The sequence below is a fragment of the Malaclemys terrapin genome, chromosome 3, assembly GCF_027887155.1.
Source record: "Malaclemys terrapin pileata isolate rMalTer1 chromosome 3, rMalTer1.hap1, whole genome shotgun sequence".
Classification (NCBI taxonomy): domain Eukaryota; kingdom Metazoa; phylum Chordata; order Testudines; family Emydidae; genus Malaclemys; species Malaclemys terrapin.
In genome coordinates this window covers 149,343,216-149,366,781 of record NC_071507.1, presented here as the reverse complement: position 1 = coordinate 149,366,781, position 23,566 = coordinate 149,343,216, and the positions used below count along the sequence as shown (strand labels likewise).

Here is a 23,566-nt window from a genome sequence, read left to right as displayed (position 1 = left end):
TAATTTTCCATAGTGATTACACAGGTAGATGATGTTTTGGATCTCTTCCAGACATTTCCCCATTGATCCAAAATAATATGTTCTTAGCTACTTCTCCATTTTTTCCATCACTATCTGCTGGATCTATCAGTAACAACGTATGCCATGTGGAGATTGGGGCCTGTTGAGTTGGACTTTCCAGTAGTGGGTGTAGTTTCCCCCCAAAAATGTTGGTTTATTCCAATCCAATACATTTTTTGGAATAATGGGAGGAAAATAAATTCATGTAGCTGATGGAGGTTAGGAGAAATATTTTCTTTTAAGTACTTTGTTTAGTCTATACACACTCATATGTATCTTGTAGCTGTTTAACTGTAGATTACTCAAGCCCTATATTTGATGCTTCAGATTTAGTATTTTTGGTAGCCTGATTTATCATTGAACTCATGAATTTCTTTCAGAAAGCAATAGATTATGCTGGATTGGTAAGCAATCTACATACAGTGCAGTTTTATGTTCAGTTTTATTAACTGTAACTCCTTGCTATGCTGCTATTCTTACGTTGAAGAGGGTTAGCAACAAAGGGAATAGAGGACAACCTTGTCTGATTCTTCTTTGTAGATGAAATTCTTTAGAGTTGAACACCTTTATTTTTATCCTGGCAGAGGAAGTGGTGTCCCATAATATATTTAGCCAGGTCTTCATATTGCCTCAAAACCCCATCTCTAATATTAGTGTTTTTAAGAACTTTACTTTATCAAATACTTTCTTGGGCTCCAGGGATAGCAGTAGATCTGTAATGCTTTTTATTCTGCATTTTACAGATTCTTCCTATGATTCTTCTAATGTTGTTGCTCAATTTATCTATTGTGTATGAAGCCCATACAGTGTGTGGTAACTGAGGAAAGACAGCTTCAGTTCTTTAGGATGAGATTTTTTCCCTCCAGAAATACTTGCGACTAAAAAAGTTTTTTTGTTTGTTTTTTGTTTTTGGGTGTTTTTTATTTAACAAATCCGTTTGTTTTCACATCATGTGGAAACAATTTTCCACAGTTACCTTCTTTATTGTGTTCCTACCTACCTGTTCATGTTTGCTGCAGGAGCTGAATCTCAAACCTCTGCAAAGTTATAAAAGTGGAGGCCAGATTTATGCTCTGCTTAAAATTGAGCTTTCTGAGTCCAGTGCTGGTAACAACTGGTACCACTGCCTATGCAGAAGTGCTGTTACTTTACTGTTTTATGATGATGCATTTATTTAAGGAGCCTAGAATCACACTAGCTATTTTTTTGCAATTGTACCAGGTTATAAACTGATTTGATTTGCTGTTCGCTGCTAAAGTTCGGTTATTTAAACATTATTTCCTCCCAGGTGTTTGTTTCATTGAATATGTTTTAAGATTATTTTCACCAGTCTGCATAATTGCAGAATAGTTTACGTTTTATTTAGATGTTTAATCGAGTGCTTTCAAATAATGACTTACATGGTGAGAAAGATTCACTTTGTGCAAACAGCAAACGTAACATTTCAATTCTTCCTCCCTCTTTTGTTGAGATTAAGGTACATCATCTTTTCTTCAGTTATCACAGAAATGTAAGATTATTTTAGAAAAGCTGAAGTAAAAAACTCCCTTTCCATAAAATTCATTTTTATATTAAGGTTATTTTTATATAAGTAGTCTCACAGATTTCAGGATTACAAACTGAGGTCCCAAACTAGTGTCAGTCCTCTTAGGACTCAAACCTATTATGCAATCCCTTATTTATTTATAATTGAGGATGATAGTGGACAACAAATACCGTGAAGGTTGAAGAAAATGACACACTGGTGTTTAATCTTGCTAAACTCTGAAAACCCTAATCGTCATCTTTTATTATATGCTTTGAAAATACCTTTTTGCCCTAAACCTAATACATATATTGACTGGAGTTTTTTGTTTTATAATAAAACCCACAATGTTTGGATTAAGCTTCTTCTTTATAGGAAACTATTAAATTCCACAGTCATTCACTTTGTCAACCTGTAAGATTTCCACTGGAAACCTCAAGTCCTGTTCATGTAAACATACAACTTTTTTTTTCTCAATTACAAAACTATTTCTGAGGTCAACTCCTTAAGTGTTTCACTGCATAGATAAACATTTCTATTTTTAAAACGTATTGTACAGGTGGGCTATGTGTGCTGTCTCCACCTGTAGGCGCCATCCCTGCAGCTCCCATTGGCTGCAGTTCCCAGCCAACGGGAGCTGCGGAGCCAGTGCTCGAGGCAGAGGCAGCATGCGGAGCCTCCTGGCCGCACCTCCGCCTAGGAGCTTGAGAGACATGTCAGGGGAGCCACGCCGAGCCAGGTAGGAAGCCTGCCAGCCCTGCCAAACCTCGTCATCCCCAGCAGCAACGGGAGTCGTGGGCCGTTCTCCACTGCCCACCCACCTCCCCAGCAGGTGTGGCATCTCCAGGCTGCCCACCTTCCCAGAGCACCCAAGATTTAGTCGGGGTATATAGTACAAGTCATGGACAGGTCACGGGCCATGAATTTTTGTTTACTGCCCATGACCTATCCATGAAACAGCATGCAGTGTAGCTGTAGCCATTTTGGTCCCAGGATATTAGAGAGACAAGATGGGTGAGGTAATATTTTTTATTGAACCAACTTCTGTCGGTGAGAGAGACAATCTTTTTTGTGTGTGGCTTGAAAGCTTGTCTCTCTTACCAGTGTAAAACTTGGCAGCTTTGTTAACATTGAGGATAATACTAACCAATCTCCATAACAATGCTCTGAGGATTAATTAAGGTAAAGTTTGTGTATCGCTTTGAAAATGTAAAATGCTAGTAAGTACTGTTTTTATTATTTGATGCCCCCCTGCAGCTTCCTACTACAAATGGGAAGGCAAATGCAGTTCCCCAAAACCAAGCTTGACTGCAGTTCTGTATGGGTGTAGGAATACACATTTTGTCCAGTTCTAAACCATTTTTCCCTTATCTGGAGCTTCATTTCCCTTATCTTTTGAAAGCAGTTCATTATGAGGGTACCAGTTGCATCTTCATATGTTTTGCTTTTTAAAATGGGGCATAAACTCATGTTTTCCTCCAACAGCAGGTGTCCTTTTGGTGTGAAATTTCACACAGTGGTCTGCTGTACGTCATCATTATTAGCTTTTGTTTTGCTGAGGTATCACTAATTTCTTTGGTGTGGAGATAAATTTTAAGAGATTTCAGATATGTATTATAAAATTTTGAAGATATGTGTGTGTTACCCAAACTGAAATTACTTGAGAATAGATTAGACTTGACTTGATGTGCTTTACAAGAGTACTTAATATCACAGAATGTACTTCGGTGCTGAACTATTGAAATGCTGAAACAGACAGCTGGCTTTCTACGAAGTAGCGCCTTTTCTTTTGTTACTTACTTGCAAAGTCTTATAGAGGTTGATTTATTTCAGTACTAAATGCTGAGGTATGTATATGAATTATATGTCTCTTTCAAGTCACAAAGATGTTCCTTTAATAGCTGTGTCTGATTTAATAGTTCATTTATTAGTTCTGACTGTGTCTTCCCAATTTGCTTACAAGAAGTACTTTTGTTAGAATTAAATTACTTTCAAATTTGTTCCCATCTTCCAATTCTGTGATATGATTGTTATAAATAAAATATTGCTTTCAAGGAAGTAATCCTGAATGCCCGATAGTATGCAATTGGTGTCATATGTTGAAGTTAGAAGATGTTATGCACCTCTGGGTTAGTATAATATACTGTAATTGTCCGAAGCACTAGATCATTAGCTAATTATCTCCTTGCTGTTTTATTGTATTTATATATGACATGCATTTTTCCCTTCTGTTGTAGTATTTAAATCGTGGCTGCACTAGATACTTTGCTACCAAAGAGACAGACAAGCAAATTTTGCAAAATCGCAAAAGTCCTGAGGTATGGTATATTTTCCACTTTTTCAGTTACTTCAAGTTACTGTCTTATGCTGATAATGTTAAAAATGTCAGTCACACTTGTTTAGAATAAAATGAAATGTTCATTTTACACATCTTACTTGACAGGTTTAAATGGGAACTGGCTGCCATGTTTAAAGTTCTAGTTTTGGAGTATTACTAACATTTTATTATCCGGTTCAATACTGGAAGGACTTTTTAAAAACCAAAAATGTAAATTTATAGCCTAAAATGTAACCCCTAAAATATTTTAAAAATCCCTTTTTAATTTTCATCATACTTTAATATCTATTTTTGTCTTAATGGCCCAGCAGATCTTCAACAGGAGACAAAACAAATATCTTGTACAGAATGTTATCTTAATTCTTGTTTCTCTTACAGTGATACTTTGCGGAGCATTGTTTATTTACCACTTACGATTTTGTTGACAACCTTTTTGCTCTGTTTTTGTTAATAGCTGGTTATGATATATTTATCCAGAGAATTATTTGGAATTACTGTATAATTAATTATATTCCTATGAGTTAGATGCAGAAACAGATAAGCAGAAATACAAGTAAAGCTTTTTTTTCTGTTACAAAGTTTAACCAGTTGAGATTGAATTCTCTTTTTCATAATTAAAAAAAAAAATCTCTCTGTTGGTGCTGTTGTGGTGTTTTGAACAATTCTGTATTTCATAGTAGTTACTAAGTTAGGCGTGTGACTGGGGGCACTAAGTGTCAAAAGCCATGATCTCACTGGCTGGCTAGGCCTTTTGAGTGGTGTTATAGCCACACACCAACTCTTTAAGCACAATTTATGACTTCATCCCCAGGAAGAGCACGTTCTCTTCACCACACCTTTTTTTTTTTTTTTTTTTTTTTCCTCAACTGTTTTCTCTTATCCTACTAGTAGGAACTATTTTTCCCAGTGGAACATGTGAAAATTTCTGAGTAGAACATGTGAAAATTCACACCTCCCCCACAAAAATAAACTAATTATTATGTAAACAGTAATTTAAATGACTGGAACTGATGTTCTAATAACAGTAAGCCACTTCAGGTAGTTGAACAAGGCTATTGTGGAACTTCTCAGGTGGCTCAAGGCGCTTGATCTTTGGTTGAATGTCTGATAATGCATCCCACTTGTGTACCAATAGCCTATTAATGAGCACCCTGGAGTGGTTTATTACTGTTTTGTGGGTGAGAGGGAGCGTTAAATTTTGACTTTCCACTACCAAGCTGTAAGGTATCATCATTAATGTCTTACTTGGCAGATAATTAAGCCAATCAAAGAAAATGTTTAATAGTTCATTGCGAGTGCTGCTGAGCTATAGAAATACTGTTCTTTGGTGGACACTTTTTATACCAAAGTTCACTTTGAAACCATTGTTAATGTCTGAATTAAAATGTACTAAAAGAAAGAGATGATACTGAAAATGAATGTTGACCACTAAGTAGTGAAACACATGATACCACTAAGTATTAAGCCCTTGTCTTTGAAGAACTACATTTCTTTGGGATTGGATGGCAAACTATTTACTGAGGAGTAATAGAAAAAAGCAAGTTTTTCATAGTCCACTAGAACCTCAAGTCTAGCTATCTAACTGGAAACTATTGTATTGTCCAGTTCTTTTTAGATAGGCAGTGGTCTTCTTTGCTCTGTCACTTATTAAACTTGTTCCTTTTGTATATTTTAATAGAAATAGCTCAATGGTAAATTAATGTTGAAATTATTTTTCTTTTCCTTATCAGGAAGATGAGGTGATCATTTTACATAATTAGAAAATGTAGTTTAATTTTTGTGTGTGTCTAACTACTGTTTGACGTGAATCTTTCAGATGCATGCGCTATTTTATTCTGACACAATAGTGTTTTCACTATCGGCTATTCTATGGACTCTTATTTCAATTAAATTAGGAATCTTTTTCAATTTAAAGCATTTTAAAATTTAATTGTAAAATTAAAAATTGTGTATACGTTTGATTTAGCCTTTTGGCTGCAAGCAGTTGTTTACTATCGCCACCCTGAAATAATACAGTTATGTGATATTCTGGTGTCAAGACAACCAGTAAAAGATGAATATAATATTTAACGGGTGCATGTCTTTTAACCTTTAAAAAGCACTGCAGACAAATATACTTTTCTGAACAGGAAATGCAAACAAGTATACTTTTGTAAACCACCCGATGAAAGACTCCCATTCCTTTCCATTTTTGAATCATCCTGTAGCCCCTTCTCCTTCCTTCTGTCAATGTCATACATATAATAATGTTGTCACTAGCACCCCAACTTGTCTTTCCCCATCAAAGACTAGAAACGCACCCCAGTTCATATACTGAACCTTTCACAACTGCTTTTTTGCCATCACCCATGCTACCTACTGCTGAACCGTTTCTGTTTTCCTGTTTTCCCTCCCCTAGCTGTCAAACTCTCCTACTTCGTTAGGTCTCTTCTGAAGATTGGTTAATGTTCTAAGAGTTAAGGACACTTAAAAATACTATAACTTGTATTTTTAAGCATGTACAAATAGTAACATCTTTAGTCCCTTTATATATTTTTATGCTTTTGTTTTTGCATGTTTTGTGCTGCTTGTTCATAAACTAAATTATTAATTACAATTTACTTTCAATCATTTGATTAAATTGTCTGCTTTTCTTGCTCTTTAATAGTACCTAAAAGCAGGTTCCCTGAAGGATCCTCTACTAGATGACCATGGAGACTTCAACAGAATGTGCACAGCAATGAAAAAGATTGGCTTGGATGATGCAGAGAAGCTTGATCTTTTCAGAGTAGTAGCTGGTGTCCTTCACCTTGGAAATATTGATTTTGAGGAAGCTGGGAGTACTTCAGGTTAGATGAAATTTTTAATTATTATAGTCTTCTTCTAAAAAGGCGTGAATGTTTCTTGACTAGATCATAGAAGATCAGGGTTGGAAGAAACCGCAGGAGGTGATCTAGTCCAAACCACTACTCAAAGTAGGACCAGTCCCCAACTAAATCATCCCAGCCAGGGCTTTGTCAAGCTGGGCCTTAAAAACCTCTAAGGTGATTCCACCACCTCCCTAGGTAACTGATTCCAGTGTTTCACCACCCTCCTAGTGAAATAGTGTTTCCTAATATCCCATCGAGACCTCCCCCACTGCAACTTGAGACCATTGCTTTTTGTTCTGTCAGGAAGATGGCTAACTGAGGTAAACTGCACACTACATTCTGAAACACAATCCTGTTCAATATCTGCTCCATAGCTAAAGTTAATTTAGCTGCCCATTATCAACCTCTTCTTTTTTTTTTTTTTTGAAGTCCTGTTTTCTAACTTTATCAACAAATATACAAACGCACTGACACAGTCCCTCGAAATTGTTCAGGAAACAGGTTTCCTGGAAAGTTTTTGGTAGAAATCAGAAATGAAGTTTTGCACTGCTGTGTTTTGAAAATTTACCTATCATTCAATTTTTAAAAAATTTCTAGCTTGATTTTGGCTCTTATCACTAGCATGTCTTGGATTAGAAACTCAGCTGTATGTTGTTTTGTTTACTTGGGTATAGAGAAATACCTTCCTTTTAGTAATTTCGGGCTGAAGGAAGATCTGTAATATAATCTGCTTTATAATCTTACAATTGGTAGGGAAGAGGGTAGTTGGGGGCTAACTAGAGCAGAGATATAAATTGAAGGTACAGGAAGGCTGGGGGAGGGGAAGTACGGAGGAGCTGGGAAACTGATAATCTTACTATGCAATTTACGAGACTTTGTTAGGTCTGTTTACCATTTTGCTATCCTTCTTGTTTCTTTAAATTTATTTATTTATTGCTGCTCTGTTTTGTGGGCGAGACTTAAGAGAACCCCAATCTTGACCCTTTGAATTTGTCCAGGATAGAAATATTCTCTGTGTGGAAATTGTGTATAACTAAGATGGTAAGATAGTGGCTTTTTAACTTGTTCTCTTCCCCACCTCCTGCAACCTGCATAACCAGGTCCATATTTGTACAAATTTGTTAGAATGCGCATGTAGAGGAATGTTTAAAATTATTTTTAGAGGCTTTAGAGGTTTATAAGTGTAAATTGACTAGCTCTTTGTTCCAGGCATGAATTGGGTGTGGAAAATGTGAAAGAAGAGAAGGCTGGGAAAGATGGGCAGTGGGCTGGGGTAGTAAGGAACTGTTTGGTCTTGCAAATGGGTGATTAGGGGCAGGAGCATGGGATGCATGGTGGAGTTGGGGTGAAGCAAGGAGACAGGTCGGGAGGAAGAGGGAGTTGCAGAGGCCAGAAGACATGGAAGTAAGACTGTCAGGGATTGGGAACGGTATGGAATGGATGGAGGGGGACATAAAAGGGCAGAGTCTTTTATTTAAACTTAGAATTCAAACTATTTTCTAGAATAAAATCTTTAAGAGCTCAAAGTTTTTTAAATGTGAGTAAAAGCCCCACCCATTCTCCCCCCTCCCATGTACACACATAGAGGTGTCAAAAAGACTTGCTGAAACTTGCAGAAAGGTAGCCTAGCTTTGATGGGCCGTATATATTCTGCTGGAGCAGGACTCCACTCTTGAAGTGTGTTTATACCAACCTGATTTAAACTTTTGCTGCTGCTTCAGAAAGCTGGAGAATTTCCAGACAAAATCTTGTGGTTTATAAAAGTTATGTTTGAAAGTGGCGTGTCAGCCTTTACTCCCAGGCATTACATTTTCTCACAAAACCACTAGTCTTTTAAAGAACTCAAATGTTTTATTGTCTGTCAATGAACAGTTAGTGGAGGACTGCCTGAATCCCTTAATTCTTCATCATTTGTGATTACCCTCACAATATTTCCACCTTAGTTTTAGGGTTATGAGGGATAAAAGGTTTGTGCTTCTGGCAAAAGTAATAACATTTTATTTTATTTTTTTGAAGATACAGAAACCTTAACTATGGGAAAATGCTGATTTTTAATGTCAAGGCCTTGCTAAACTGTTGTGGGTCTATGAGCAGATTCTAATTCAGACTAGAAATAAAGCATAAATTTTTAATACTGAAGGTAATTAACAGTTGGAACAATTTACCTAAGGATGTGGTGGATTCTCTTGCTTTGGAAATCTTTAAATCAAGACTGGTTGTCTTTTTATAAGAGAATTGCTATAGTACAGACAGGTTTGGCCTTAAAAAATCTATTACTCTAATTACACTTTACAGCATCATGAAACATGGTAATGCTGAAAAGTCCTTCACTGTGCATTTGTCAAAGAAAGCATTTAATGGAAACTAGTGTCATTTCTGCCAAGTCAACCCTTATTTTTCTTGTGTACTATATATAAGTTTATGGTTAACTAATTTCAGGGTTATCATGTTTAGTGCCATGTTTCTGAGATAGTAAAGTCTGATTTATTATATGGCATGTGGGGATAAACTGCTTCAGAAATTAAATGCAACAACCATCAAGTGAAATAAGAACTAAGATATGTAATAATTTTGTTAGACTTGTAAATATATGGGTGAAATATTTACAAACATCGGAATCTTTTAAAAAGTCTTTCTAAAATAGCTATCAAAATATATACAATAAAGCAGTATAACAATAACTAATTAGGAAGAGTATAAACAACTACAGTACATTATCAAACATTAACCTTTATTTCTCCAACTCTCTTTCTATGTTCTGAGATAATCCTTTCTTTAAGAGCTGGTAGTTTTATATATCTTTAGTTTTTAGAACCAAGAAATACATCCTTTGATGTCGAGAATTCTATGGGTTAGGAAAATCGATCTTCAGGTTGCAGTGTTTTCTTTTTTTTTTTCTGGTCCTGTTCTGCTCCTAGACTGGAGCTGTTTTTTTATAGTAAAAAGGGGATTTGTGAATACAAAAATGTCATATTAATATAACATTATATGACTTGTTTATATTTCTCAAACTTCTGTTGCACATCTCAGTAAATAGTCTGTAATCACTAAATTATCAGTAATATAAAGGTGGATATTGATCGGTCGACATTCTGAGTTCATCCTTTTTTTTTTTTTTTTAAATAGTCACTAATTGTCATCTCAGCTGGCTTTTGTTGTAACATCTTTCTTAACTTGTTCACTAGGTGGATGCATTCTGAAGAACAAATCTAGTCAGTCTCTAGAATACTGTGCAGAATTGCTAGGTTTGGATCAGGATGATCTGCGTGTCAGCTTAACCACCAGAGTCATGCTTACAACAGCAGGGGGCACCAAAGGAACAGTTATAAAGTAAGTTCAGAACACTCCACTGTTCAGCTGTAAATGCAAAAGTAGATCATTTAAAAATAAATGGTAAAAGTGATTATAGATTGTTTTTTTTTTAATTAATAATTCTGCATTGTTCAACATACATCTGGTTGTCTGTAAACAGTCTCTAAAACATGGACTTTGATGCAGATTTCTCAGTCTTTCTCATTGCTTTAGTAAGTTAGTCAACTTCCTGATACCAAAGTGCTTGAAACAGTAAATAAAATGCCTACCACCATACCAGTTTTTATTCTCTTACCCCCACCTTCAGCTGTAGGAATTGGATACTATCTGTGTAACAAAAGTAGCAATTATGAGATATTTAATACAATATAAGCAGCATCACTGAAATAAATTGTTTAGAGAGTTCAGCCCTTTGCTTATACATTTGAGAGAGGTCAAATGATCTAAGGCACATGCTTAACCACTTTTAAGTACAAACTGAATAAATTTTAGCATAACAATGATTACTTAAAAGGTAAGGGAAAACGTAGTGTTGTAACTAAGTGTGCAGCACCTTTCAAGATGCAAATGGAGATGGAAGTGAAAAATATTAGCTTGTAAGTAATGGTGGTTGTGCTGATTGCTTGTGGTGGTTATTATAGTAGTTTGATTTTACTAAATGATCTAAAATGTATCTGTTGCCTTTCTGTGTTCTTATATCTGCTTTCATTTTGAAGGATAATGTGATTGCTCTACAGTATTATGATTAAGTCATGATTTTAAATAAATTAAAATTGACTAAGTTTTCTGAATTTTTTTTTAAACTTCTGTATCAATGAAGTTGGCATTAAATCTAAATGTATAACAGTAACTTCTTAAATCCATACTTAAACCTCTCAAAATATTTAATTTTCTGTGTTAACAAATATTCATTTAAGGGGACCCTGGCACTGTTAATTAATATTAGGCCTAAAACTTTAATATATGATTGCTATAATCTTGTTGGGAATGTCCTCCAGATTTTAAACTGTTTTTATTTTAAAATATACAATTTTTATGATTGTCTGCAGAAAAATGGGTGATTTTTCCAGTTTCTTGGCAATGAAGTTTGAGCTTCTACTGTTTAAACAGTTAACTACTGCAGCAAATGATGTTTGCAGAACTGTGTGTACAGTTGCGGTTTATATGCATCAACAAAGACTTAAAGAAAACTGCACAGTTAGCTTTTGTTTCATTAGGAATGTTAGAAAAATAGAACAAGAGGACAAACTAAAATGGAAAGAAATGTGCTTTAGCCATTAAAAGGGTTATTGAATTTACTTGTGTAAATAGTAATAACACATTAAAAAACCAGAAGTTCCTTTTAAAAGTCTTTTTATTATATAGATTTTTATTAAATATTTATATCACTTGAGATTTAAAATGCTACTCATAACTATTGATATCTTTTTTGTATTTTGTAGCACTAAATATTGTCATAATTTCAAAAATAGAGTAAGTGTTGTACATCTATACAAAATAGCAAATGGTTTTGTAACATGAGCAATAATTTGGTTTAACCTTGGTGTATCATGCTATGGTCTTGAGTGTAAGTTGAGCACTGCAGCAAGTTAGTTAATGTACATTTATATTCTATCATACTTATGAGGTGAAAAATTGATCTTAAAACACTTTGGAACACTTGCATTTCTCTGGTCATACTCTGAACTTTAAGGATCTAATGGAGTTGTTTACCACAACATGAATGTAGGTAAGTCTGCTGTTTGAACTGCTGTAGAGATTTTTTTTTTTTAAAGTAGGTAACACTGAGGCCTGCTTCCCGACTGAAGACTATTTAGAATGGTCTCCAGGCTTGAACCATACTAATGCTGATACAGTATTTTAGGTTTCTGTTAAGATTGATTCTGCACCCCACAATATGTGTGCTCTCTAGTCTGCATCTTTTTCTCCCACTACTACATTATACTAAGTGGCTGTTCACTTGTGACCTTTCCTCTCATTTCTAGTTAAATGCAGGGTGGTGGGGTAGGGGCTTCTCCCCAGCGGGGCAGGAGGTCATCTCGGGGCTTCAATAGGAGCAGGGCTGAAGCCCTGAACCCTGTCAGGTGCCCCCTCTGCGGCTAAAGCCCTGAGCCCCAGCAGATGCATCCTGGCTCTCGAACTTCTGAAGATTGTTGTATGTGGCTTGGAGGGTCAGTAAGTTTGGCCACGCCTGGAATAAATGATTGGAATCTTTAGGCAGTGATGTGAACACTTCATCCTGCTTGTCATTGTGTATGGGAAGGGAATTCAATAGTGAGAACTTCAGGATGGCCACTGACGGTAAAAATTAAAATGGGATTGGAAATAAGAAGGGGGGCATCTGTGAAGGAGTGTTCTAAATCCTCTGGAGCAGACAGGACCAGTTTTCCCCAAATGTTTAAGAACATAAGAGCTGCCATACACACCAAAGGCCCATCTATCCCAGTATCCTGTCCCAGCAGTGGCCATTACCACAGCTTCATGGGAAGTGTATAGAATAGGGCAATTATGGAATGATCCGTCCCTGTCTTCCTCTCCCAGCTTGTTTGTATTAAACCTGCTTCCTATTAATTTCATCAGGTGACCCCCTGAAATATAGTTAGGGTAAATAACACTTTTCTATTCACTTTTTCAACACCATTCATGATTTTATAGATCTCTGTCGTATCCCCTCTTAGTTATCTCTTTTCTAAGATCAACAACCCTAATCTTTTTAGCCTCTCCACATATGGAAGCTTTTCCAAATGTCTCTATGGTACTTCTTCTCTAAAAATGACTGTAATAATGGTTTTCCAGATCAAATTTGCTCAATTTACAACTAAAATGACCGGTATTTTTTTTTTTTTAAACTGCCAGACCTGCATACTCCCCTTGGGTAGGAGTCCAGCTATGTTCTTTCTGACTAGCATGTTTTCATTGGTAACTCTGACACAATGTTAACAGATGCTGTTTCAAAGGTGGCTATACTATTTTATGCCAGTAGATCTTTTACTGCTTAGTTTTCACAATATTTTACTCTGTGGATTAGTAAGAAGAGCTCTGCAGACCTGAAATCATTGCATTAAGCCCCCTGCTCCAGCCTTATTCTAAACTTATTCAGCTAAGAAAACCACACATTAACAAACTTATCTCTTTCCCTTGTGCCTTATTGAATCTATAATGAAAGCAGATTAGTGTGCACTAGATTTTCATGAAATATCTAGGTTTTACCAGTGAAATAGTTTCAAAAATAATTGGTTAAACCTGTGTTTAATACTTATAATAATTAAACAAAAATGCTTTCTTCTAGATTTAAAGAAACGTATATCCTAAAAAATGTTCATGGTTTCTCCATTTCTGTTTTCTGAGAGAATTAGTAGGTCACAATGAAGAAATAGCTCAACTGAAATAGCTCTGCTCAGAACATAAAAAAGGTTATGTTCTGCTGTGCACAATAGAGCCATCAAGAAGGGTGATGTTAAATGCTCTCTTCATAGATTTATTAAATATTATTCTGAAGTGGACATGCCAAGGGAACTTGTCACTGACACTAAATGTATCTGTCCTTGTTAGCTTCCCTGAACGAGCAATGGCTGTCTTGCAATGCATAGCCAGAAAATCTACAGATAGAAATAATGTGTTCAGATACAAAATCTGATAAGCCTCTCAAAATTAACGCACCTTGGTATCTTTGGTTACTCAGCTTTTCTCCCTCCATGCATCCTTTGAGACAAGAACTGTGCAAGGTGAAATAGGTGATGTACTTGGAGAAGATGATATAGTGTAAAATGTTTTCAAATGGTATCATTCTAGCTTCTTATGCTTAGTCTTGGAGTAGTACTGCTTGGAGTAAAGCAGTCTTTTACAACCTAGAGTTCACAAACTACAAACAGTTGGGACTACTACCTCAATCTAGATATGATTTTGGATCACAAAAAAGTCTCCTTACACAGCATGATATAGGGACAACTGATCAAATAACCCGTATTGTAGGAAATGCTCTTGCTTCATCCCAGAAGCCAGAAAATGTGGCAGAGGGAATTCTTCCCTTTTCTTCTAGAAGTATGGAAAGCGAGGAGGGAAGGACAAAGTGGAAAGAAAAAGAAAAATTCCTTTTCTTCCTTGCAACCAAGAAAAGGGAAGAAAGAGACCACTCTTATACTTTCTGCTGAACAGGATGTGAGAGAGGGAGGGATTGGGAGGGAAGAAAGATAGTAAGTAGTTTGATGATATTGCATTACTCTGTGTCAGTACCTAATAACTCTCCAACCACATTCCATCATCTCAATGCAATGTCAGGACACTATATTGTAATTCTTTTGTGCATTTTAAGTCGTAAAAAATGCATTTGTAGAACCAGATTTCTCTCTTTCCATGGGTTTCTTCTGTTTGCAGTAGGTGCTCACAATAGTTGTTTTGTGCAGTCCTGGAATTAATATTGCTGCAGTAGTTCAATCTTGAGTAGTTCTAATATTTTTAATAGAATAAATACCCTAGCAGTTTCTTAGCTACACGTGTTAATGATTTAACATCTCAGTTTTTTATAACCATTTACATACTTTATAGCTAAAAGAATTACATCCTTAAATAAATATGGTATACTGGATTATATAAGAGAACTGCAGTTGACATGAATTGTTGTGAAGATTACCAGGCTGATCTCTTAAATATATCAAAAGGGAATATAAAGGTACCTTGCCTCTATTTATAAGATAAGATTACTGTCAGTACTTGTTACCATAAGATAAATCAGGAGATACTTACTGGAAGAAGAGATTGTGTGTTAAGGCTAATTACTATCTAATGTAATGTAGCTGTAGTTGTCCATAGTGAATGGAGTCTTTGCTTTCCTAATTTATCATTTACGATAGAAAGTGATCTCAGACATTAGAAGTACTGTCTTTGAAAACACATTTTTTTCAAGAGAATGTAGTGCTTGTAAAAGGAGACTAACTCTGCTATGGATATACAGAACGAATATAACATGGACAGCTGCACTGTGTAAGCTTTCTCACTCTGACCTGCCAGTTCTTCTCAACCCTAACTGAAAAAGAGCCCTGTAGGGGTGGTAGGGTAGTTAATGCTTCATAATTATGAAAACCACGACCTCTTAAATGGATGTCAGCAGCACATATTTTAGTTGTGGGGGCTGGGGATAAGTAGATTCTTGTCCGTTTGAAAAGCTCCATATTTGAATACCAAAGCCCCGGGGTGCTAGAACAGTTTTAGTAGTGGGGGTCCTGATGATGGAGACCGTGGAAACCATGCATTATTTGTTACTACTTCAAGCCAGGGGGTGTGGCAGCAACCCCAGCACCCTTAGTTCCAGCACAACTGCCAATGCCCTTACCCTTCAGTCCATCCCACTTCATCACTGATCTTTTTTAACACTAAGACACATAGTTGTTCTCCTAAGAAAAATTAAATTCCATGCCTTTCTTACCCTGCACAAAATTGTAATAGCCATTATCAGCAAAGCACTGTCAATATTGTATTCTAATTTTCTTTTAAAAGAGGTTTACAGCAGGTTTTGCTGGGGGTTTAACAGTTCTATGCAAAATTTTGCTCTTTTAAGGGCCTGATCCTGCACCACTGAAGGTAGTGGGAGTTTTGCAGTTTGATTCAGTGGCAGCAGGACTGGGGCTTGAGTGTGTGTTTTGGGTTTTTTACCATATTAAAATATATTAAAAAAAATCTTTTTCCATATTTTGACTTCTAGTGAAGCTAAACGTTTCCTTGTTTTAGATGTCTTTCCCCACACATCTAGTTGTACATTGGTTTCTAGTAATAAATGTATAACTTATTGCACATATGAATATCTGACTACTTGATGGATTTCTGTAGGTATATCTATATTTTTGTGATGTCCAGATGATATGAAAAATTACATAAGAATGAAGTATTATATGTAAATCTTTCAACTAGCTTTGAAAAGACTTGCATTCTCAGGAGATTAGATAGCTACTTCATAAAACCAATGTGGTAAATAGACATTTTAAAATACATTTAAACTTAGATTTACTTAACTGGCTTTGGATTTACCCAATGTGCTTTTTCATCATGTATTTTGTAACATTTGAAGTCATAATCAACTTTTTAAACAGTAAAACCAAGAAAACAATGTGAAGCTGGGAAAAGCACATTGCAGTGTAAAGGCTGAAAATTAAAAAGAAAAACCAAAGGACATGTTCTCCTTTTCCAGACTATTTAAAAAAAAAAAAAAAAAAAACAGCCCTTCCTTTTTAGCATATAAACAAATTGTCATTTATATTTAGATTTGTGTCCAGTTTCGCACCCCCCCAATTACTGATAAACTGATGTCCTAGTCTTTGTAAAAGCTTAGTAAACTATAATAAATAAATAAACACAAAGCAAAAATAAAATCATGACACCATCATGGTGGCAGCTGATGAATATTTTGTTCCATTGAGGTGTATTTATTTATTTTATTGGCTTTTCTATGGCATTTATCCCTATGGGAGTCTGAGTTTATCTTCACAACACTCCTATGACGTTGGGAAGATTTATCTATATTTTACAGATAGTGTAGTTAGGCACAGAGTGATTGAATTACCCAAAATCACACAAGAAGGCTGTGTCTGAATTGGCACTAGAATCCAGGTTTTCAGTGTTCTAGTCCAGTGCCTTAACCAAAAGATGTCTTCCTCCATCCTTGTAGTCTCAAATGCTTAACAGTGAAAAGATTCTGAAACTTAACGATGTCTCTGTTTTTTGTTTTGTAGGGTACCCTTGAAAGTAGAACAAGCAAACAATGCACGTGATGCCTTGGCTAAAACTGTATATAGTCATCTTTTTGATCATGTGGTAAACCGAGTAAACCAGTGTTTTCCATTTGAGACCTCCTCTTTCTTCATTGGCGTTCTAGATATAGCTGGTTTTGGTAAGTGTTCTTTTGTCTGTCTGTCTGTGTGCCAGTTTCATGTTTCCCAGATTATTTAATCAGCTCTACCTATTCTACTGCTATCAGAGATGCAGTGATTCATACATGATTTTGTGGTAGAAAGTTCTTTGGATTTTCTTGTCCTTTATCATTCGTGTATGTGTGCACACACTGTGGGTAGGTACAATGGTATATTAATGATAATTCTGAGATACAAAGGTATAGGGGAGTTTCTCAAGATATTAACAGAATCTCTAAATCACAAATGTGAAGCTGGACAGGTTTATTTGTTTGAAACTGGACTTCAGAACACTGGAGTGTCTACACAGACACCACTTTTTCCTGTGTGTAGCTCTGTCCAGCCTGTGCAGTTTGAGTCCAAGAAAGTTCCCAGACTAGGCGTGGCAGAATTGGATTTTTACAGTTTTGGTGGATAATATAGATGTTTATTTTTAAGGATTATTTTCAATTTTAATTGATTTAAAGGTTCACAGATGTGGGAAGCTACTGGGGATGAGGGGTCATACAGTAATTATTTAATGACAGTAGAGGTTGAGAGCCAAAAAGTTAGTTTTATAACCATTAAAACAAATTGGCTACATCACATGTCAAAATATACAAAGTAAATGTCCTTAAATCATGTTCTTAAGTAGCATTTTTCTTAATTTGTCTACGTGTAAATTTTGATTGTTATCTATGGAAGTATTTTTTTCATCAATTTGACATTTACCAACCTTTACTGATAAAAATCTGATCCTTTCCATGACCCTCTGTGGTTTTAACAGCAGCACTGACTACTCACTATTCTGAGGGGAGCCTTCCTCTTTAGAGGTGTCAGTATGAAGCTGTACTGAGCTGCCCAAGCCTTCCTCAAGATAAAGCCTTGAGTGGGGTCTGGTTCTGGACAACCAATGAGATCAGGAGCAGCACTGAATGTGCTTATAGTTTCTCGTAAAATCTTAAGGGGAGTGGAGTATACTGACTGATATGCAGATAAGAAAGAGACTGAGGCCTGGTCTATAGTACACACTTAGATCGACATAAGGCAGCTTACATCAAACTAATTATGTCCATGTACACACTACAGCCTTGTCCTGCCGATGTAAGTGCGCTAGTACACCAACATAATAACTCCACCTGCATGAGAGGTGTAGCGCTTATGTTGGTGTAGTTAGGGCTGTGCAGTGTCTATGTAGACACTGCGTTACTTACATGGTTGCCAGGCTTTCTTGTCAATTTCATGGCTCCATCGGCTCCCCACTCCCAGATGAGCTGCTGCCTAGAGGCTCCCCACGCAGGGAGGTGAGAAGCCTGGGTGGCTGTCTTCCCCTCTTCTCCTCCCCCCACCCCTTCCCAGCAGGGAGCTGAGAGCCTAGGGGGCAGCAGATCTCTCCGTGGGGAGCTGTGAGCCTTGGCTCTCAGCCCCCCACACTGCCCCTCTTCAGTTGGTGGAAGCACTCCTGGTGAGGATGAACACCACAAACAGAAGGAGGGAAATTGGATATCAGCCATCGTAGTGACGGCCAGGGGAGCCATAGGTGGTATGGCTCTTGTAAGGGCTGTGCTGTGAAGTAGCTTCAGGGTGGCAGGTGGTAGTGTGGAGATAAGGGCCTTGTTCCACTGCATTCTTGCTGTGTATAATAATAGTAATAACTTGTAATGAAGAGTGTGAGATCAGGTATAACTGCAAGTTACTGGTTCCAGAAACATGAACTTTCACGTCCTTTTTATTTCTGGTTTATACCCAACTTATTACAGGTACTATGAGACTCAGTAAAACCACTTCATTCTATATGCTTGTCATGGATCTGAACAAAAGATTTGATGTTAAAATGTTAACTCTACTAATCTTTGCCCCCCCAACGTTATATAACTAAATTTTCAGAATACTAATTTATCATAATTCAAAGCAGTTTAACATTTTGTTTTTCAGAATACTTTGAACACAACAGTTTTGAACAGTTTTGTATTAACTACTGTAATGAAAAGCTGCAGCAATTCTTCAATGAAAGGATTCTGAAAGAGGTAATTTATATCCCACTTCATGTCTGAGTAACCCACTGACTTTTCTGAAAAGAAAATTAAGATAAGGGTATGTGAAATAGCAATGCTTTCCATAAATTTTGTTTATTTTCCTTTTAATTACAATTAAAAACTTTGTGTGTCTGTTATAGTGTAGAGTCAGGTGTATACTTGAGAAGTGTAGTTTGCTTTTGGTTGAAGCATTTTTCATTTGTTGAATATGTCAAATTATTTCCCAGTTTGAGTTGGTTGGTGCTTTGTTCATCTTTGGGAACATGCATTAGTGCACCTCACATCTTCCTGTACTAAGCAATTATTATTATTAATTGTAGTGTGTTAGCATCTAGAGGCTAGAGTAGACATACAATGGAGACAGCCCTGGATCTGAAGAGTTTACAATCTGAGTATGAGATTATAGGCAACAGATGGGGGTGGGAAACACCAGGAAACAATGACATATTAGTCAGTTTGATAAACTGGTCACAGCACACGAAATGCCTAACCGTTGTTTAGTGTAGGCTTTGTGGCAGAGAAGATTTCTAAGGAGGGATCTGAAAGAGGACTATAAGGTGAAATCTAAAATACTCCATTTTTGTGGCTTTCCTTGTCTTCCCTGTGCAAAATGGGGGAGAGAGAGTTCAGGGGCCCTTATTAAACTGCATGTGCCCCATGACTGCACAAGTATTTTGGCACTACTCCAACTGTCCTGCTTAGCTTTCAGAATTCAGTTAGCTCTCAATTAAGAAATACTTTTTCCTCAAATAGTACTATCAAATGTGACCCATTCTCAACAGGTAGTGCTCATGAAATCAGTATGTTTGAACCTGATCTAGGACTTCAAAGTAGTGTGTGGGGGAAACTAAAATAACACTTGTGTTCAGGTTGCACTTCTGCTGCATATTGAAAAGACTTTGTAGAAAACCAGTATGATTGGATAAACTACTGGTTAAACTCTGAAAAGGACCATTGGTACTTTGGCTGGGGCAGTCTGAGAAGGGCAAGACTCAGAAACAGCTCCTTATCTTGTGTCTGCCTGTAATATTGAAGAGTTAGGTAGGAAAGGGATAAGAGCATAAGAGGTCAAAATGGTTTATCATATTCCTAAAGAACGAGAGTAATGGATTGGGCAGATTGAAGAGGCTCCCCTGAACACTGGATTGGGCAGATTGAAGAGGCTCCCCTGAACACTGGATTAAGTGACCCAGGGTTTTTAGAAGCTCAGGGCAAGAAAGAAGCTGGCTGCTTTGGCACAGTTTCATCCCCAGGAACTAATTAACTTTAATTTTAGGACTGTGTATCTAGGACTTGTGACCTGAGAACGTTTGCTATGTAAGTCACTGAAAGAGAATATCAAACTCCACCATGCAATCAGAAAAGTGACTTTGTAATCATGGTTTAAGAACTTCTGGATGAACTCCCGGATAGAGCTGTTTTAAGTAAAACTGCATCGGTGATTAAATTGTTGGAAAATGAGGTTTTCATCAGACTTGTGAGAGAGATGATTTTTCTTGTCTGAGTACCCTTTTTCCTCAGCATGGCAGGAACATTAAGAAAATGCTTCAAATTCCAAGGCCAAAAACCTTTCTAAAGTCTTGTGGTCACTATGATGACATTTAATCACCTACAAACATCCTGAGCTTTTGGAGTTCTTGGATTTTCTGTTGGATAGATGTTGTCTTGATAGTCTGAGATTGTATGGAGGTAGCAGGGCTTGGAGCTAATATTCTCATCAGTCTTACTAGCTGTATTTAAATTTAATGTACTTCCTTTATAAGACTCACTAAATTATTGATAGCAGTAAGTTTAAAAAAAAAAAAAAAAAAAAAAAAAGGAAGCTAACAGTAACTAAATCTCTTTTGGGTTCGATCTAGTAGTAGCCCTTTTTTTTCTAGGAGATTGAAGTTAGAAGGGACATACAAGCTTTACTTTTGAAGGCAAGATAAGACTTTGTCATCTCTGTGAGATAGTACTTTCAGAGAACAATTATAAATAACAAATGTTTATTACTTTATAAAGCATACTAGAAAACTAGGTAAAAGGTCAGATTATACTGAGTAGCATTTTTCTGAGCAAATAGTTAGTGTACTGCAATTACCTTGAAGATATACTAAAGCCAAGCAGGCCCTTTTATCTTTTTAAATATTAAACATTGTTTATAGTGCTTTTCTTCAAAGTTTGGATACTATTTGAGCTGCTTCACATGTGCTGGGTTAAAGCCTATCATGGCCAGGGCCAGCGCAATCCATTAGGCGACCTAGGCGGTCGCATAGGACGCTGTGATTTCGGGGGCGGCAACCGCGGCGATATTTCCGCGGCAGGACCTTCCTTCGCCTTTGTGCGGGGGCGGCATTTCAGAAAAGCTGGCGGCGCTCCTGATCGTGGCCAAAGGAAAGATTATATATTTAGCAATATGCCTAGCAGTCTATTGCAGACACAAATTTGCTAAGACAGGCCAATAATAAGGAAATAAAAAAAGCTGTTCTCTGCCTATTCGTGTGAGTGCTTGGAAGAATATTTAATTAAAATTACAATACATCGAAAAACAGTAATTGATGCATACTCAGAGCTTGCAAGCTTTGTACAGATGAAAGTGGCATTTGAGTATATAATCAAATAATTTTAACAGTTTGAACGCTTTAGATTGGGTTTCATTTAGTGACTTATAATGTGAGATGGCTTTAGAGTTTGTTACTACATTTAAATGAAATATAACCTTGTGGAGAGAGGATGATTTCTCCAAAATGTATCTAAAGTTTAATTAAGATTCTCTTACAAGCTCTATCTGAATGCCTCCCTCCAGTTTTGTCAGAAGTAAATCAATCTGGCTGAATGTCCTTGTGGACTGGTGACATATAGGAGTAGTATTTTGCCACAAGTTTGCGGAGTTATAGGACAAGATATTTGCAAGATCAGAAGTCTGAAAACATGAGTTCATATCCCCTGAAAAGTACCTTAACTCTTTTTTCTATTTCATATTTTTAGAACAGCTTGGCATAGAAATTCTAAACTTAATTTATTCTATTTATTCTTCTTGATGCCTTCAACAAGGTGAATTTTGTAGTTACCTGAAAGGTTTACTATGGACCTGTGGGGATTCCTGAGTACCTCAAACTCTAGAGCCTATGTGTGGAGTTTTAGATGTCTGGAGCCACTGCCTTTGAATTTTAATTTGCTTGTATACATACTGGCTGAAAATTTTGAATTAAAGATATAAATATCCATAGGTAAGCCAGTAGGCATTCTATGGAGCTAATTGTATCTTGGCACCAGCTACTTTCTTGATGGATAGTTTATTCTCAGAGTGTCTTGCATCTTTTAAGGGGTATGCTCCTTCTAGTTCTATGAAAGAGATCCTAGTATTTCCTTCTCCACATCTGCATTTACAGAGCTAGTTCAGTGGCTATAGGAAGGCTCATTTCTTATATCAGGAGCAGACATTGGCTTTAGAGTCAGAGCAGATGTATTCATTACCATCTCCTAAGCTTCTAGGTCATTCACAAGTTTGTCTTTTCCAACTTGTTCACTCTCTTTTCTTATCACATGGCCCCCACCTTCTGTTCTGCCAATGATGTGGGCTGGGTGGTATGTGGGCTTAGATTCCCTCTGCTTAGGGCAACTGTTCCTCAGGTGTTCAGTGGAGTTTCATATGTAACACCTTCTTAGACCATCCTCTAGGGTCTGTAAATGTGATTACCATGATGGGTCGGCTCTGGGGAATTTCTGGGCTCCAACCACCCGACATTTTCCTAGGGTGAAATGGAGTCTCCCCTTTACACCAGGCTTTTTGCCCTTCTCTTTGTGGCATGCACCCACTGGATGCTCTGTCTTGTTCATAGGAAACAGCTAGATCCTGTACAGCTGCTTCCTGTACAGAACCTAAAGTTTTATCCCAAATGGCTTCTCTGATCTCAGAGCAAACGCTCAGTAAATGCCCTAATGCACAGGGGTCATAATCAGCACCTTCCCCCTTTGCTCATCAAGTCACACATTTTACACACACATTCTCTGTGATTCATCACCTTTTTGGAGGTTTCTAAATCTCACCCTGTACACGTCAAGGGTAAATTTGAAACCTTTGCAACACAGCCTTTTAAAATTCATCATACTTCAAACTCTGTTCAGTTTCCACTTCATTAAACACATTTAATGCTTCACCCGAGAGCTTTGCAATCACTATGGGCACTTTCTGGGCTTCTGGAATTTTATGTAATTTGCACAGTCTTTCAAAAGTACAGAAGTATTCTTCAGTACAATCTGATCCTTTGTATTCAGAGATAATTTATCTCAGCTGGGTGTTCCTTGTGAAGAGGAAACACTTGGGATCTGTCTATGCTTTTCCTACCAGCTAAGGTTACATTGTCTTTCCTACCCTTTTTTTGGGCTGCCCATTTTTTCAGTTCCATGCTTCTCTAATGGGCAGCTGTCTCCTCTTCCAGGGTTTTCTGGTATGCTTCTCCTTGCTGTTGTCTTTCTCTGGCTCTCATTTCAGCTTCCCACTTCTGGTATTCATACACTGCTGTCACACCTGCTCATTCTTTATCATGCTGTTCAGCCATCAATCTGGCTATTTCTAATTTCAT

At 36.9% G+C, this 23,566-nt stretch overlaps 1 protein-coding gene across 10 annotated transcripts in view; it reads left to right on the top strand.

The window, feature by feature from the left end:
- The window catches only part of MYO6 (myosin VI), a 163,209-nt gene that overhangs the window by 74,291 nt on the left and 65,352 nt on the right, over window positions 1-23,566 (top strand). For all 10 annotated transcript variants that reach the window (XM_054021868.1, XM_054021874.1, XM_054021873.1 and 7 more), the window contains 5 exons: window positions 3,823-3,903; window positions 6,571-6,751; window positions 9,958-10,102; window positions 16,807-16,964; window positions 18,898-18,989. In XM_054021868.1, coding sequence (XP_053877843.1) covers window positions 3,823-3,903; window positions 6,571-6,751; window positions 9,958-10,102; window positions 16,807-16,964; window positions 18,898-18,989 — 657 coding nt within the window. The remainder of the gene's footprint in view (window positions 1-3,822; window positions 3,904-6,570; window positions 6,752-9,957; window positions 10,103-16,806; window positions 16,965-18,897; window positions 18,990-23,566) is intronic.